At 46.5% G+C, this 15,645-nt stretch overlaps 1 protein-coding gene across 1 annotated transcript in view; it reads left to right on the top strand.

The window, feature by feature from the left end:
- The window catches only part of PDLIM1 (PDZ and LIM domain 1), a 42,826-nt gene that overhangs the window by 14,705 nt on the left and 12,476 nt on the right, over positions 1-15,645 (top strand). Inside the window, exon 3 of the mRNA XM_075758496.1 lies at positions 5,671-5,755. Within this exon, the coding sequence (XP_075614611.1) occupies positions 5,671-5,755 (85 nt within the window). The remainder of the gene's footprint in view (positions 1-5,670; positions 5,756-15,645) is intronic.

Raw genomic sequence — 15,645 nt, 5'->3', positions numbered from 1 at the left:
CTGACCTACAGCAGACAGTGTGCTGCAGTCAGCTTAAAACTACCTGGTTGCTAAACTGAGAAACGTCACAGGCAGATTTTTGAGCCTCTCCCATTCATAGGAAAATGAAGTTTTGGATCTTGAATCGGTGTGTACATTGTTGCACTGGCATTTTAGGGTCGAGCAAAGCCTCCCCCCAGCCTGCACCCCTTCCAAGCACACCTCTGATTTTCCTGTAATGGAGGTAAGCAGCAAGACATGTCCAACAGACTGGAGAAAGCTATCAGCTTCCTTTGGAAACAGTGTTTTTTGGGAAGGATGCTTGCTCTGACAAAGAGCACTCAAAAAAGGGAAGGCTTGGGAGGATCAAATTCTCCTACCACAAAATTCACCTGACAGCCAAAAGATCCAGGCATCGCCGATGTCAGTGGTGATGCCCATGATGAATTTGGCACACAGCTCTGCATAGCTGTAGCTGCAGATGTACAAAAGCAGACAGATGTTCATTGCAGCACAGGTGAAAATTACTTCTAAAACAAATGACTTTTTGCCTGTGGCTTTTGTCACCAAATAGATGGTGGAACTGTGCAGCCCTGAGCAACTCAAAGGTAAAGTGTGTATTTATATGGGGTTTTTTAACAAAAGAGAAATGGTCCTACAGTGAGTATGTTTTTCCCTCTTTGTCTGGAGGCAGGTTGGGGGTGGTAATAAGAGAAGAATATTTGTGAAAAGAGATTGCAAACATGTAATCTCTTGTTCTGTTCCTACTGTCCTTTTCTTCAAATTTCAAGCTGCTTTTCTGCAGCCAGCATATAATATATTAATCCACCATTTTTTTGGAAAACAGTCTGTTACTTTGCTAAAAGTGATGCCAAGGAATGAAGCTATGTATTTGTTCTTTGACAAGCACTAGGATCAGGGAAGTCAGATCTGCTACCAGCACATGTTAAGTTCATTGTCAGAAAGGCTCACGTGTAGATCCTTATGAAGGAGACAGGAATGTGTGCGATGTCATCTGCATTTTATTCGGTAGGTTCAGTTGCACAGTTGCTTGCTCTGTGTGTTAGCAGGTCTCGGCTATGGGGACTAGTTGCACAAAGCCACAATAGGCTCGAATTTGTGTTCTAGGAAGTTAGTGGAATCCGTTGACTCATTTAGGTTTGCTTTTTGCTTCCCTGCCAGGAAGAGTTTTCCAGCTCTGTCATCTTACTAATAATTCCTTTGGCCCTGGGAAAAGCCTGATGCTCCGCGTGCAGCTATATAAGGGCATGCAGATTGCCTGGCCCTCCGCAGCAGCTCACAACCTCTCCATCGCTGGCGTGGTGCTCCCAGCCCTCCTGGGTGCATGCCGGCAGCTTTTACTAATGATTGGCACGTTCAAAGCCATTTTGGCAAGTCAGACTTGGCATTTGTTGTGTTTTTACAGCCTCTTTGGCAAGGCGAAAGTAGTTAACTCTGTGGCTGGCCAGTGGAAGAGCAGTGTGAGTCTGAGCAGTCAGGTGTGTTTTATCCTTCATAACTCTAATGAAACTGCTTGTGCTAAACTTCTGTTGCTGCTTCTGTGTAGCCGGCGTTGCCCTTTTGTTTTTAGCAGTTGTGTGAAGAGGCACCTGAAATGCAAGGAGCAGAGGGCCATGCACAAAGAAATTAATTTGGGGCCTCTTGTCTCTAGGAAGTTCTGACTAGCATTACTGTTTGCATTGGCAATAGGCTGCATGCAGCCCGAGTACGGTTTTGCTTGCCAAAATGAATATGTCCATTAATGGGTGGTTGCTAAAAGTGACTGCTCGTGTTTAAATCCAAGGGCATGTACTTTGCAGCTGTTGTAGCTAAAAGGCTGATTAAAAGGTACCTTCCTGGTAGCCTGACAGCTCTTGTAGTTAGTTTCTAAACATTATTAAAATGCTTGCCTAAAACTCTAGGGAGGGTTGAAAGAGGAGTTCTTTAGGTCTTTCCTCATTTTTCAGCTAGCAAACTTTGTGTTGCACAAGGAACTTTTCAATCTTTATGGGTTTATTTGCTTCTTTGGTGTTTTACTCACGTCCATCCCAGTATTTGAATCTGGAATGTAAATGTGCCTTTCTTCTTTATAGAACTTACGCAGTTCCTGGCACACAGAATTAGACCATCATTTTCCAGCTCTGAATTTTCCCTTGAAGCTATGGCCCAGCTCTGCACGCAAAGCATTGATAGCAAAATCTAGGCTCTTGCAATGTTTATATTACACCATGTTCAAGCCAAGCTTCTTGAAAAATGTTGTATTTTGTAAATACCTCTCCAGATTCCTGCCTTGACTTGCATGCAGTTTCCTTCCTACTAGTACCTCCCCATCCAAACTAGCATCAGAGGAATTTTTCTAATCTTGGGTCTTGGTTTCTGCCTGGATGAAACAGCAAATGCATGGCTCATTCCCTGGCCCTGTCTTGGTTGCTCTCTCTCCTGTAGTAAGGAAACAGCATGGAAATGTAAACTGCAAACATGACAAAGTTTGTATATCCACGTGCCTACGATTAATTTGCTTGACACTTGTTCCCAGGCTTGTTTGTGTCATGTTTTTGTCTTCTCTTTCTGCACTGAGTGTTGCGCTCTGCTGGAGTCTCATTTGAAAGAATATGCATTAGAAATAAATATTCATCAGTTTAAGCAGGAGTCTGAGATCCTGTGGGGATGCTGAAGCCTGCTGGCTTTCACTGAAGACAGAGTGGGATTCCCGAGCAGGCTGTTAGACATCTAGCCCCACCACCAGTGGAGAAGCAGGTCTGGCAACCCCACTAGCATGGCCACACTCAGTGGCAGGGGTACAGCCTCATCAAGGGGAGCATGGAGATGGTTTTGTGGCTGGGGGTCCTTTTCCCCCAAATTTGGAAAAAAATCCTCCAGAAAGCCACTACTACCCTTGCTGAGAGCTGGGACCATAGAGGTCCTACTGATGACCTGCAGACCATGGGCTCCACAGGTGGTGTGGTGAGATGGGGCACGTGCCTTGAAAGTCCTGCTAGGCAAAGCCAGGGAGAGCAAAGCTGTCTCCTCTCTGCGGCTTCACTGGGGCCATAAATGGGCTGTTGAGAGAGGCTGGAGGGCTCTGCTGCAGCTGTCGTGAAGACAAAGGGAAGCTTTATCCTCCCAGCCTTAGAGGGACAACTGCGCGGGCTATTTAACCTTTCTGTTTGGATAACTTTTAAACTGGATTGAAAGTAAAGCCTGGAGTGACCTTGCTGCTTCCATTTATATCCAGTGACAGATCAGAATGGCAGCAGACTGGGAAACAAACTTGAGCTTTTTGCCTTGCTAATAAATAAGGGAGAAAAATCTGGTCAACCCCCCCATTGGCTGCAGTAGTTGGCCATAGCTGCCTCCACTGCGCTGGAGATCAACGTGCTCCGTCACCTCAAATGCCTTGAGTGAGGGGTAATGAGACGAAAGCAAGTGCTTGGGGAGAAGTTTCTGCTCCATATTCATACATTTGCCTGTTCTAAGCTTAAATTTTCAGTCTGGATAAGGCCTTTTGTTGCTTCTGATAATATTAAACTGCTTTAAAAGAAAATGCTTAGTACTTAGGTCACTGCTAGTGAGAACTGGCACAGGGATGCCTTGTGCTAGAAATCATCTGAAGTGTTTCATGCTCTCTGAATTGCTTTTTCATCTCCAGCCAACGTCCACTTGCTTACAGCCTGGCTGGCAGGGTATTTGATTTCCATTTTGTTTGCTGTGTCCCCTGTTTTTCCAGAGGAGGTAAAATGTGGTCGCACGTGATCTCCAAACGCTTTCAAGGAGTAAGGCTTTGCATTGGTCAACGGGCTGCTCCCCTCTGTGCAAACACAGTCTTCAAGTGCAAAATACTTTGTCAGGCTTGATAACCATAATCTGTGTAAGATCGCTGGTTCCTCAGGTACCTTAAAGCGTGGGTTGCCAGAAGCAAGGAGGGAATGGTTGTCTCATACTCACCTGGGGTATGTTGTACATCCAGTAACAGTAGCTGTTGAGACGAGATAATGATCAGATTGGCATTGATCTGATCCCATGCAGCTGTTACATTCATATTTGTTAGTCTGTATGTGCCCCAGCTCACTGGATGCCAGGATTTGTGTGACGTGGGTTGTTGGGTATCAGCACTGCAGCTGGGCCCGCAGGGTGCAATAGCCTGGAGTCAAAGGTTTGCTGTGCCTGGCTGCTTGTAAAGGATGATATCTGGTGTGACCTGTGTCTTTGTACTTTCCTGTGAAAGGAGGTACAGTACAGCAGACTTCATTCAGGTTTCTTCCGTATAAAGTCCAGAGTGCAATAGAGGCAACAGCAGGTCAATAAAATTTTCCCTTTCCCTGAGTGAGAATGCTGCCTCCTCCCACTGATCTGCCCTCTGGATGTACGTATTAAAATACTATTTATGCAGCAAATGTCTGGGATATACATGTGCATCACAGTTAAGTTTGGGCTGTTTAAAAAATGTCCTGGCATTGGAGGGCTTTTAGAGGAATGGCATAGACCAGATTGAATTTACTGTGGGTAGCTCTGCACCCTCTTTCTCCATCCTTGTCAGTTTTATAAGCCTTTTCTGTTTAAAGTCTCTTTCCAGTTGTCCAGTTAGTTCTCAGTGGAAGCGTTCCTGTTTTGCTAAGTACTTAAATTGTAGCTGGCCCTGGACCCGCAAATATCTGGGAAGTACATCTATCTGCAGTTGCAGATTCCACAAAGGGCTCCTGTCAAAACAGGACATGGTTTTCAAAACTCATCCTAAGAGTTTATCAGCCATCTGGTTGCTGCATGATGCAATGTTTAGCATTGAACAGCGGTTTTCATTCAGCAATACTGCAGCCACATTCCCTACTATTAAAAAATTTGGGAAAAGTGGCACTGTTTAGTCCATCTGGGATACTACTTACCGTCTGCTTCTGAGAAATGTAGGTAGCATATGTTTCCCACAACATATCTCAAGCAAATCTAAGCACTCTACTTCTTCCTCACCAGTTGTTTGTCTGTTGTTCTTTGGGACATAGCAAAACTCTAGAAGGATGATGGTAAAAGCGGTTGGTTGTGGTCATAGATCTTGACTTGTGTTTCAGGCTGCTGTGAGTAATTGGGTCAAACCACAGACCAGTAAAGGTTATGTAGACTTTCTCTGACACATTATGTCATCGCAGTTCTTAGTCCCATTGAAGACTTAGACACGCATTTTTTTTCTTTCCTTCATAATTCCCCAAAGCCTCTGTTTGTTCAGCATGGATACCACTGTGTAAATAAGAAGAAAATTCCAGAGACCCAAACCAAAAAATATTTCTAGTTTATCCAAGGCAGCCCAACTTCGAGAACAAAATGTTCTCTGTATAGTCAATACAGACAAGAATCGTTCTTCTGGCTACCCATAAAAGCTGAAACACACCGCAATCTGAATTACCCTGCTTAATTAAAGGATCTGCATCTAAAGGAATATCTCCAGCTTCTGCTGTTGGGTGACCCCCAACTCTACTGCCTGGGTTGGAGCCCATGCTTGATGTGTCACCAGTGACACCGTAGTTAAGTCATCCAAGTTTTGTGCCTAAAATAAGGCTATTTAGATTCCTCCTGATGTGCATAGCGCTGTATACAAAAGACTAGGGAAATGTTTGGGAAATTGATGAACTTCAAGTCTTTTAATAACAATAACGATGCTCACTGATGAAAACAGATTAACTATTCAAAATTTGTGTGTTGCAGAACAGAGTCAAAAGTCTGGTCACCACTTGTAAATGAGGAGGGAAAGACACATCCTTACAAGATGAATCTGGCCTCTCAGCCGCAGGTAAGTAATGGAGTATCTGCATGCTCTTGTTCCTGCTTACTTCTGTCTGACTTCGGAGCAGTTTCTGGCCTGATCCTCCAAGGAGCTGAGCATACGTCACTCCCTTGGTCACATTGGGGATAGAACCATGCCCCATACCTCCTAGAAATCATGCGGCCCTCGGAAACCTTGAGAGACAGACTCCCTCCCTCATGGTGAGAAGCCTGCTGCTGTGGAGAGCTGGTTGGATACCTTGTCAAGGGTAAGCCACGTGGATCAGAGGCGTTGTCTCCTGCCATCTGCATGCTCACACCTACCGTAGGGCACAGGAGGCACTGTAGAGGTGTGGCTCAATAAATCATTGCTACTGCTGCCAAGCCTGTTGATTTTCATAGATAAGAAAAGCCTTGAGAGGGGAAGAAAAATATTCAGTCTTAGAGTTTTCTGTTGGGGTGGGGTTTTTTTTGTTATTTTGGTTTTTTTCCTCTTAGCAAGCTGTTACTAGTAGTCTAGCTGTGGAGAAAATAGAAGAGAAATATACTAGCCTTTCACATTTTTATCCGTGTGGCAGATCTTGCAGCCTCTGTCTAGGAGGTTGGTTTTGTAACCTGTTGACCGCCTTGCTTCATTGGTCTGCTGTCTCTGTCAAGTAAACGTAGTAATAACAGTGACTTGTGCAAGGGCATCTCCTCTAGGCTAGATTTAGAGGATTACACTGCAAAAATCTAAAATAACTACACTAAAAATCAATGGCATTTCTCTGGATTTGCACCGGGGCAGTGACATGGATTCTGGCCCTAGCACACGTCCCATGTGAGTCTTTCTAGCAAAATAAGTAGAGATAAAACTAGTTTGACTTCTGCAGTTAATTAAGTGCTAATATGTCTGTTTGGATTGGAAAGGACCTGAACCTAAAGTAGCACATGTGCAGCAACACCCTGCCCAGACCTTGGCCTGAGATCTGACCATGCTCCCTCTGACGTTGAGCTGCTGTGTGTTCCTTGGCTCAAGAATGCGGTGCAGCATTCTCCAGGTATTTCATAACTCGGCCAAGGCACAGTGAGAGACCAACACATTTGGACTTAGTTTGGGCTGGGGCCATGCGATGACACCTGCCTGTGACACTGTTGAACTGAGATCTGGTCTGTGTCTTCTGCTGCCCAAGCTCTGGAGATATACTGCTGCAAACCTTGAGACTTGGGGTCTATCTCTTGCCAAAGGAGTGGGGCAGGGTCTGCACTGATGCTTTGCTGCAAGGCCGCAGAGGGCTATTGTTTAATTCAGCAGGAGACCCGATCCCTAACCCAGCCATTAAGCAGAACTTAGCTAAATCCCCCCAAACTAAATGCAGGGCACTACACGTGCCAGGCAGGAGTTCAATGTAACTCACTGAGCTTAGTTAACTGCAGCAAGAAACCTGCGCTGCAGCCCCGCTGTCACGAGCTACCCTACTCCCAGTCCAGCCTGGGTCACATGGGTGAGAGGCACTAAGCTTAACTCTAGTCTTTGACTAACAAGTCATGCCCTGCTTTCTAAAATTCAAGTAAAGGGCATCATGAAGGTCAGACTGTGCAGGATTCAGCAATAACCCTGGTGGTGGAGCACATCCCTTCCTAAACCCTAACCTTAGTCTTAATCTTGGTTCTAGCTCTGGCCATTGTATAGATCTCCGTATGCTGCCAGTTCGTAAGTATGGCACAGCTGAATTCATTGATACCAACCTGTAACTGACTTCAGCAGGAGAATTTGGTGAGAAACTGACTGTGGAGAGATTCCTGTTACAAACCTTATATCTGAGCAGTGACCCTTGTCTTAATTGCGCACTAGGAACCAACTGTTGCCTGAAAATTAGGCTTTGACCCCTTGCGATGGCTGATACTGGAAGAGTTATTTCCTGGCATAAAAGGAACATTCAAGTTCTCACAGGAGTCTTGCCTTTCTTCTTCCCTTCCCTCAAATGAAGCCGATTAAGTCATTTGCAGTTGCCTATGTGAGTGGGACTTGCTGTTGTTCAGAGCATGGGGCTTTCCTTTAAAGGGCTTTGCCTGCCGTGTACTCAAACAGAGGAATTCATCGGTGTGAGGGAAGATGTATCGTGTCTCCAGACCACAAGCTTCCATTTACTCTTACTGCTTAACAGTGCCTGCACATCCTAGTCTGCCATGTCATGAACACCATCAAGATTTAAGGTTGTTTGTTTGTTGGTGTGTGTTTGGTTTTTTTTAAATACACACCAATTTCCTTTTTCAGTAGCTGACTGCAGCAAGTAAGGCTTGTGGCGAGGTCTGTCTGCTTGGAGCATGAAGTCAGCGGAGCATACAGACTCCTGCCAGAGCTGTGGCAAGTGTCGGCCGGGGCTGTGTCACTCTGGGGCTGTGTCTTTGCAGCATCACCGGGGATTTCAGCCATGCCTGCTGCAAATCAGCAGCAGCAGAGTGCAGAAGATGCTGTGCATATATGTGTACCAGCATGACAAACAGCTATGAATTTTACTACAAAGATGCTGATCTCACTTTTCCAACAGGATTGGTAGAAGTTGTGAGTAGAGCTGAATCTTCGAAGGCAGTGCTGAGCTGTTCAGATTATTTTTTTTTAACTCGCTCGCCAGTGAAAATAGTATATTTGCTTTCCTTGGCAACAGTCTTGTGCAGAACACTTATTAATTCACTTACCAAAGAAAATAGGACATACTGAGTCCAAGTGGTTCATTTAAGTCTGGATCCAGGGCACTGTGAAGATGTTTCTCACTGGTTTTGCACGTAGCCCTTTGAATGCAGAAATAAAACCATACATGTGAATAGACTTACTTCACGCTAAAAAAAAAAAAAAGCTTTTAAAACCTTTGCTGTAGAAATTGGACTGCAGTTATTCAAATACATTTCTACTTTTCTTAAAATTAGATAGTTTGATGTTGCCTCTCCTACCTTCAATAATTCCTCACACCACTTGTCCACCTTCTTGTCCTCATCCTGTTTTCTTGGTGCAGTTAAATAGCTAGATCTTTGCAAAAGATCTTACAAAAGAAATTAATTTTCAGTTTGCATCAAGAACTGTATGACTAGCTACACATTTTAAGATCACTGCTTACACATTTTTTTACCCCATTTGAAATAGAATATTTGTTTACTTCTGTAATCCTTTTGGAGGCGTTGTCCTGTGGAAGTATTTTCCCTTACTTGGAATGCAAGTTCAAGATACTTCTATGTGCCTTTGGAAAATAAAAAGGCATTCTACAACCTCCCATGCATTCCCCGAAGTCCTGAATCCCAACACTGACTTCATTGTCTAAGCTGACCTTTGCCCATGAAAGAGCTACAGCCTTATTACTCTTTCATTACCTTTATCTTCATCCTTCAAAATTAATTTAACCGAGACAAGAGTGATGACAAAATCACATTTCATCAAAAGGTGAGGCAGCTTGTCAGTGGTGATGGCTCAGCAGCTGAGCCAGCTTTGTTTTGGGTGTGACCATGGCAACATTAGGGGAAGGAAATGACGGAGTAGTCTTAGTATATTTACTTAATTATTTCACTTGCACTTCTAACCCAGATCCTAAGGGTGATCACTCGGTGTTGTTTTCCCAGCAAGAGCTTTTCCTCACCGCAGTGGGAAAGATTAAAATAACACGTCTGCCTCTCCCTTCTGCTTAACTGTTCTTGAGAAAAGTGATCACAGCGAGAGAGAACAAGTCACTTGGTGACTAAGGTGATTTTAGTGCTTATGACACTGACCAGAGACCAGCATGACTTCCAGACTCAGCCATGCTCTCTGGTGACTCTGGGGCAGGCATTAAGCTTCCGGACCTGTGCACTGGTGTGTGTGGCTGTGCTGCCCCTTGGTAAAATAAACAAGAACACTCTTTATCCCTCAGACTGTGCCTTGTCTTGTCAGACCTGGACTCTGGGGAAGAAGGTTTGTTGGGTGTTTTTGTTTGGTGGTTTGTTTTTTTTTTTCCTTCCCCCTGTATTGGTAGGACATTGAGGTCAATGGGGCCTCAGACTCTGAGCTGAGTGAGCTCACGGAGGGAACGAGCTGAGAGAGACCATCTTTGAGGGCAGTCAACACCAGGACTGTCTCCAAAAAAGCTTGTCCAGCTCCCTGATGTCCACATACCCCATTTGCAGTGAGGCACGAGTATTAACGTCACCCCTCAAGAATGTCAGTGAAAACTCTTGGTTTGAGATGGATAGATCAGCTGCTCTTAAACACAGAAGATATGGGCTTTCAAATATGAGGATGTTTTGGGTTTCTTTTTAAATAAGTAAGGTCCAGACATGCAGCCAGAGGAGCTGTAGAGGTGAATCACGGTATTTGTGGGATGACAGACAGCCACTTCTGTCTTCCTGAGGCTTCTTGAGAGGGCCTGCCCTGTCCTCCTTGTCCTCACAGAGTGATGTCATTGTTTCTGTCTTGTGTATTTTATCTCCTTGGATACGGAGAAGGCAGGGGCTATAGAAACTGGGTGTGTGGCTGGCTTGGCCTTTGATAAGGCCATGCGTGTGTGGGCAATGCATGAAGCAATAGGTATATAAAGTAACAACATCGCATTTCAGACAAGAGAACTGTGCTGGCGTATCGCGACCTGCTGTTTTTGGTTAAAAGGCGTTACCGCATGGATGTGGAATGTGTCGGGGACATGGAGGGAGAGGATGTGGGAAGCCAGCCTTGTTGTTTTACCCCCTACAATAACAAAACCCCAAACCCTTCCTAATTTCTAATTGGATTTCAAAGCATTGCAAAAGATCTTTCCATAGCTGAAAAACCCCAAACAATAACAGAGGGAGAGGTGAAAGTAAAGGCACTTCTTAATACTGGTGATCGCAGCTGGTGAAACATAGCATGGGGTAGGGTTTGCCATGAAGATGCCCTCGTCTGAGCTGTTGCTGCATGTTTGGCACTAGCAGCCTCCCTGCCGGCGTGCCGGCTGGGCACGAGCACGGCCGCCTCTCCCCGGGCAGCTTCGGGAGGGCGAGGACAGGGCCAGGGGGTTTGGCTGCCAGCCTCTGCTCTCCTTCCCCGCCTGCAGGACCACAGCCCTGTCGTTCTCTGAGGTTTGGTTGGGAGCCCATTTTCTTAGAGTTGAGTAAACATTTATACTGAGAAATGTTTAATCTTGTTTCCTCTTGGCGTGGCTCTCGAGGTGTGCAATCCAGGATCGCCCGCCCCAAGCCTCTGGGCTCTGGCTTGGGACACAAAAACATCCCACATTTCTGGGGCCTGGTGTGGCAGTGGGTTTTGCCGGCTTGCTTGGCTGCTTCGGGGGCCTGTGAGGCCATGGGGGCTTTTGCTTCTCCCTGCAACTGCAGAGCCTGGGTGCTATTAAATTGTGACATAAGGTCGGAGCAAATCTCCTGACTCCAAGAGCTGGAGCTTCAGGAAATAACTGTGCTGACCTGTCTCTAAATCATGAGTCTGCACCTGAAACAAGGTTTTATGTAGCTTCAAGCAGCCCCCCGCTCCATACTTGACCTGCCTTTGCTCCGGGGACTGTGGGGAGGTGGCCGGGGAAGGGGCAGGGGGCAGCAGGGGTGCGGTGGCGGCAGGGCAGTAGCCAGCACCTCTGAGATGCCAGCCCTGCCTGCTGCCTTTGGTTTGTGCTGAGGGCAGAGGAAAACCTCGCTTTGGGGAGAGGAGTGACCAAAACCCCTCATGTCTTGGTTTAGTTTATTTAGCAAGTAGATAAAGCCTCCAGGTTTTTCCTGTTTCTGGCGGTGATGAGGTCAGTGCAGCCAGGATGGCCTTGGCCACGTCACCGTGTGGCGGATGGGACCCAAGAGCCCTCCCTCACCGCAGGCTATCCCTAACCTGCCCGAAGGCACATGGGGCCATGGAGGCATCCGGGTGGCTTTATTCCCCTGGTGCCTGGGATGTGCCCCAGCTCAGCTGATGCAGGTGGCTCGTCCTGGGCTGTCTGTCCATCCATCTGCCTTGCTGACAGCTGGGAATTGCCCTGTGTCCTGTGCCCCGATTCTCAGGACAAGCAGGTCCCACAGTAGCAGCCACGTCCATGTCTGGTGCATGGCAAGGAGGAAGCAGCCTCCCATGCCACCAGCCGCTGGCCGGTCCAGGGCATGGAGGTGACGGCTGATGCAGCTGTGAGGATTTCACCGGCTGGGCTCCAGTGTTGCCGAGCATGGCCTGGCGTGAGCGGGACGTAAGGGAGGAAGGGGCCATTGTTTTCCCAGATAATTCCCCATGACGCAGCCTGCAGCCGGTGTGGTAGGAAATGCGGATCCGCTTCCTGCCCCGGCACAGGGATGGTTTCCCCGTCCCCACAGCCTGGCACCACAGCTGGTGGCTCCCTGCCAGGAGGGGCTGGGTGGCAGGACAAGCCCCTTGGCAGCTGGAAGGGCTGTGGTGCAACCTACAGTGCACAGCGGTGTCCCCGTCTGCCCCTGGAGAGGGCTGCTGCCACTAACAGCCAGCACCCAGAAAACCCATCTGGCAGGAGACCTGTGTATTTGACCTGAAGCTGGGGTCCTACCAACCTTGTTTGGTTTTGGGATTGGGAAATAGCTTTTTCTCTGGGATGGAGGGATTTGCACTGGTGCCTGAAGGACTTGAGAGCATGTGGGATTGTGCTCCAAAGCCGCTTGGAGCTTGTTTGTATAGAGGAGGTACTTTCAGGTAGGGAGGGGGCTGTTGAAGGAATGGCTTCACTTTGAAAGTGGAGCAAGAGTTCAGAAGCAGCACTGTGGCAGAGAAATTTGTGCCATTGTTAATCCCTTTTGGCTTGGGCTAGCCACTCTGCCAGCCCCTCTGGAGACAAGCCTCTGCAAAGGAAGGGGTGGAGCGAGGCTGGTATCTGTGCTGACAGAGCAATTTAACTATCACAGTATCAGTTTATAGTGGTAAAATATTGCTCTTGAATATCCAGCCTGGAGGATTGGGAGCTTCCATACCCAGGCTTCAGACCGAAATAACCACTGCTGGTACCTCTGCTTGCTGCTGACTGCAGCCTGCTGCAGACAGGGCCAGCGTTGGGGGACTGAGGCAGCGCCATGGCTTACAGGAAGGGTGAGGCAAGTGCTTCTGGATCTGCCTGCAGATGCCAACTGAAGATGTCTCTGAAAAGATCTAAGATTAGTCACATTCTTCTGTACTACTGACAAAGAAAGAGTGGGTTCATGCTCTGACTGGATAAGAGCATGTCTTTGTGTCTGGCTGCCAGTTCTTCCTTTGCAAATAGCCCATTGCTTACTGCTCTTGCAGTCCGTGCCCCCGCCAGGGATGCTGTTTGATGCTACTTTGCCCCCTTTTCCTTGCATTGGTCCTGGGAATGCCACAGCCTTAGAGATGCTGCAAACCCCAGGCATCTCAACTGCATAAACCAGGTGCTGCCCACACACATGTACATGGTTTAGCAGTGGTTATGTACTAACATTTTTCACTTGCCTGCTGGTGGACAGGTTTTTGAGAGTGTCACATTTCTGATTTTTTTTCCAGCATTAAGTCAGAGATGCTTACATAAACACATGATTCCAGGAGCTGGGGCTTTAACAAAACTGCTGCACAGCACAGGGTCTGGATTGGCAGTTCTGGCAGATCCTTAGGTAAATACATTTGACAGTGAGAACACATTATCTTTTGATCTTGGGATCATGAAAGCACTTGTTCTTTGCACGTTCCTTCCCCAGCTCAAGCAGAAAGAGCAGCATGGTGTGACAGGAAGTGCTGGAGAGTTTGAATTATCCAAATGCCCTTTATAATGTTACTGTTCTTGTAATCTCTCGGGTTACACGCCTTCTACGCGGTTCTCCAGATGGGATTTTTCTAATCTAATCTTCAGACACCACCTTCTGCACTGATATCTCTATTTAACCTGTTATAAACTCCCTTATAGTCAGTGGACTTTATCCACGAGAGCTACTGCAGATGTCCTGACACTTTTGAAAACTTCATTTATGGTCTTATATGTTACTACAGAGTAGAAAACCCATCTGGTGGCCAAAAGTAGGCCAAAATCTCCTATGTGGATTCTGTGCCTGAGTGCACATTGCAGTTCTTCTTGGAGTCAAGGCACTAAAGTAATTTCAGTCTCTCTCCTTCATCTGGCTGTCTATTTTCTCAACACTTGTAGAAGCTTAAAGATCCTTGAGGCCTCCATCACTGTCAAACCGATTTGGGCTTGGCTGACAGATTCGAAGGTAGTTGATGGGGATGGGAACCTGCCCACATGCATGTGGATTATGTAATTGAGATGTCTTACTTCCTTAGGAAACCAGAATTTAAAAAAAAAATACCCTGAATTACTTCCCTTTCTCTAATTCGTGATTAATACTTAAACGTTTCCACAATACCGGTTGTGACATGATTTCAGCTCTGAGCCTATTTGACCTAAGACTATAACCCCTTTAGCCTAAAACTTCTGCCTCTGTCTTTCATCAAACCGACTATTTATGTGTATGTCTGAAACACTCTCCTACTTGTGGTCTCCAAATGGTGGGCTAACACGTATTTAATGCTGATATAAGATCACTGATACTTTTCCCCACGGTGTGATATACAGGCTGAAGTAATTTATTTTTTTTTGCTAAAATCCACAGTTTCTGCCATGGGAAAGACTATTTTTATGGGCACTATTATGTGCTTTGAATGAGACTGCAACAAAGGGAGATTAGCTAATTACTCCAGGGTCTTTCTTTTGGTGTGTGGGAAAGCTTCATGGCTGACGTCCATATGCATCAGCCAGAAAGCCGTGGGAGAGCAGTCCCGCCACCCCACACCTGAACGTCTTGAGCTACCCCACTGATATTTCAAATGGGTTGTAACTCATGAGTGCGTTTGGATCGATGCCGCTCTTCTCTGAGGGATCCTGTGCTGTGCATGGTGCCATAAATAGTATTTGAGTGCCATGAAGCGAGATGACTCCCATCTGTCAGTCTGGAAATGCTAGCCAGCTGCTTAAGGAAATCTGGGGACATAAAAGTGATTCAAAGAAAAAACTGTGGGGGAGTATAGTCATCCTTGTTGCTAGTGAGTGTTTATCCTGTAACTATAGCTTTATCAAACAAATGCCGTGAGATGTTCAAAGGGCGGTGAAGGCTCGCTTCGTTGCTGTAGAAGTCGGCGCCTGTATGGAGTGGGAAGGGGAACCGGTTGCATTAATTATGGCTGGGAACCACGGACCCAGCATGTTAAGAAGGGCCCCGTTTCATCCTGTGCCATTGGGCGTTAGCCCTCTAACAAAGCTGTTCCCGATCTCTACAGCGGGCTGAAACATTTCAAAATGCACATTTTGGTGCCATCTTTTAGCCCTGGATATTTCAGCCACTTCTGTAAATGTTAGTCCTTTCTTCTGCCTGCTCTAGTGAGGCCCTGCTGTGCTTACTCCTTGCTTTGGCCAAACATCTCTGGAGAGAACTAAAAGTCCTAGATGTTGTTATCTCTGCCCTAAGGCTGCTAATTCCCAGCCTGCTGAACTGGTGATGTGGCTTATCAATTTCCCCATTTTTGTTAGCACTGCCTGTGATTTGGAAGAGTCTTACCTCATGTCTTACTTAACTTGGGTTTGGCCCCTTTCTTAGTAAATTGTAGCCGGTATCCACTAATACCTCTAGAAGCCTCCAGTTTGCAGCAAAACCCAGAAAATCTGGGTGATCTGTCATCCTTCTGGCACTGAAGAGATCTCTGGCATTTAGCTGTCACTGTATGTGGACAGTCTTTCGTATTAACAAAAGTCATCTTCCCACCTTTATTGTGAGAATTTCTTGTCCAGAAAGTCCAAAGTTGTTTGTCAAAGGCAGCTGTGAACCTCAGTTTTAGCTGAAGGAGCAGACATGCTCCAGTAATGACAAAGGCATTCTTTTTTGGGTTGCCCTTATCTAAGGAAGCCAAACGTTCAGATGTTGAAGAGTGCTCCTCTTTCTGCCCCTCATCTTCACTTCTCCATAGAAATCAGCCCTGCTTTC

The sequence above is a fragment of the Balearica regulorum genome, chromosome 7 (assembly GCF_011004875.1).
Source record: "Balearica regulorum gibbericeps isolate bBalReg1 chromosome 7, bBalReg1.pri, whole genome shotgun sequence".
In the NCBI taxonomy this organism is placed as follows: Eukaryota; Metazoa; Chordata; class Aves; order Gruiformes; family Gruidae; genus Balearica; species Balearica regulorum.
This window is presented reverse-complemented; position numbering and strand designations above follow the sequence as displayed.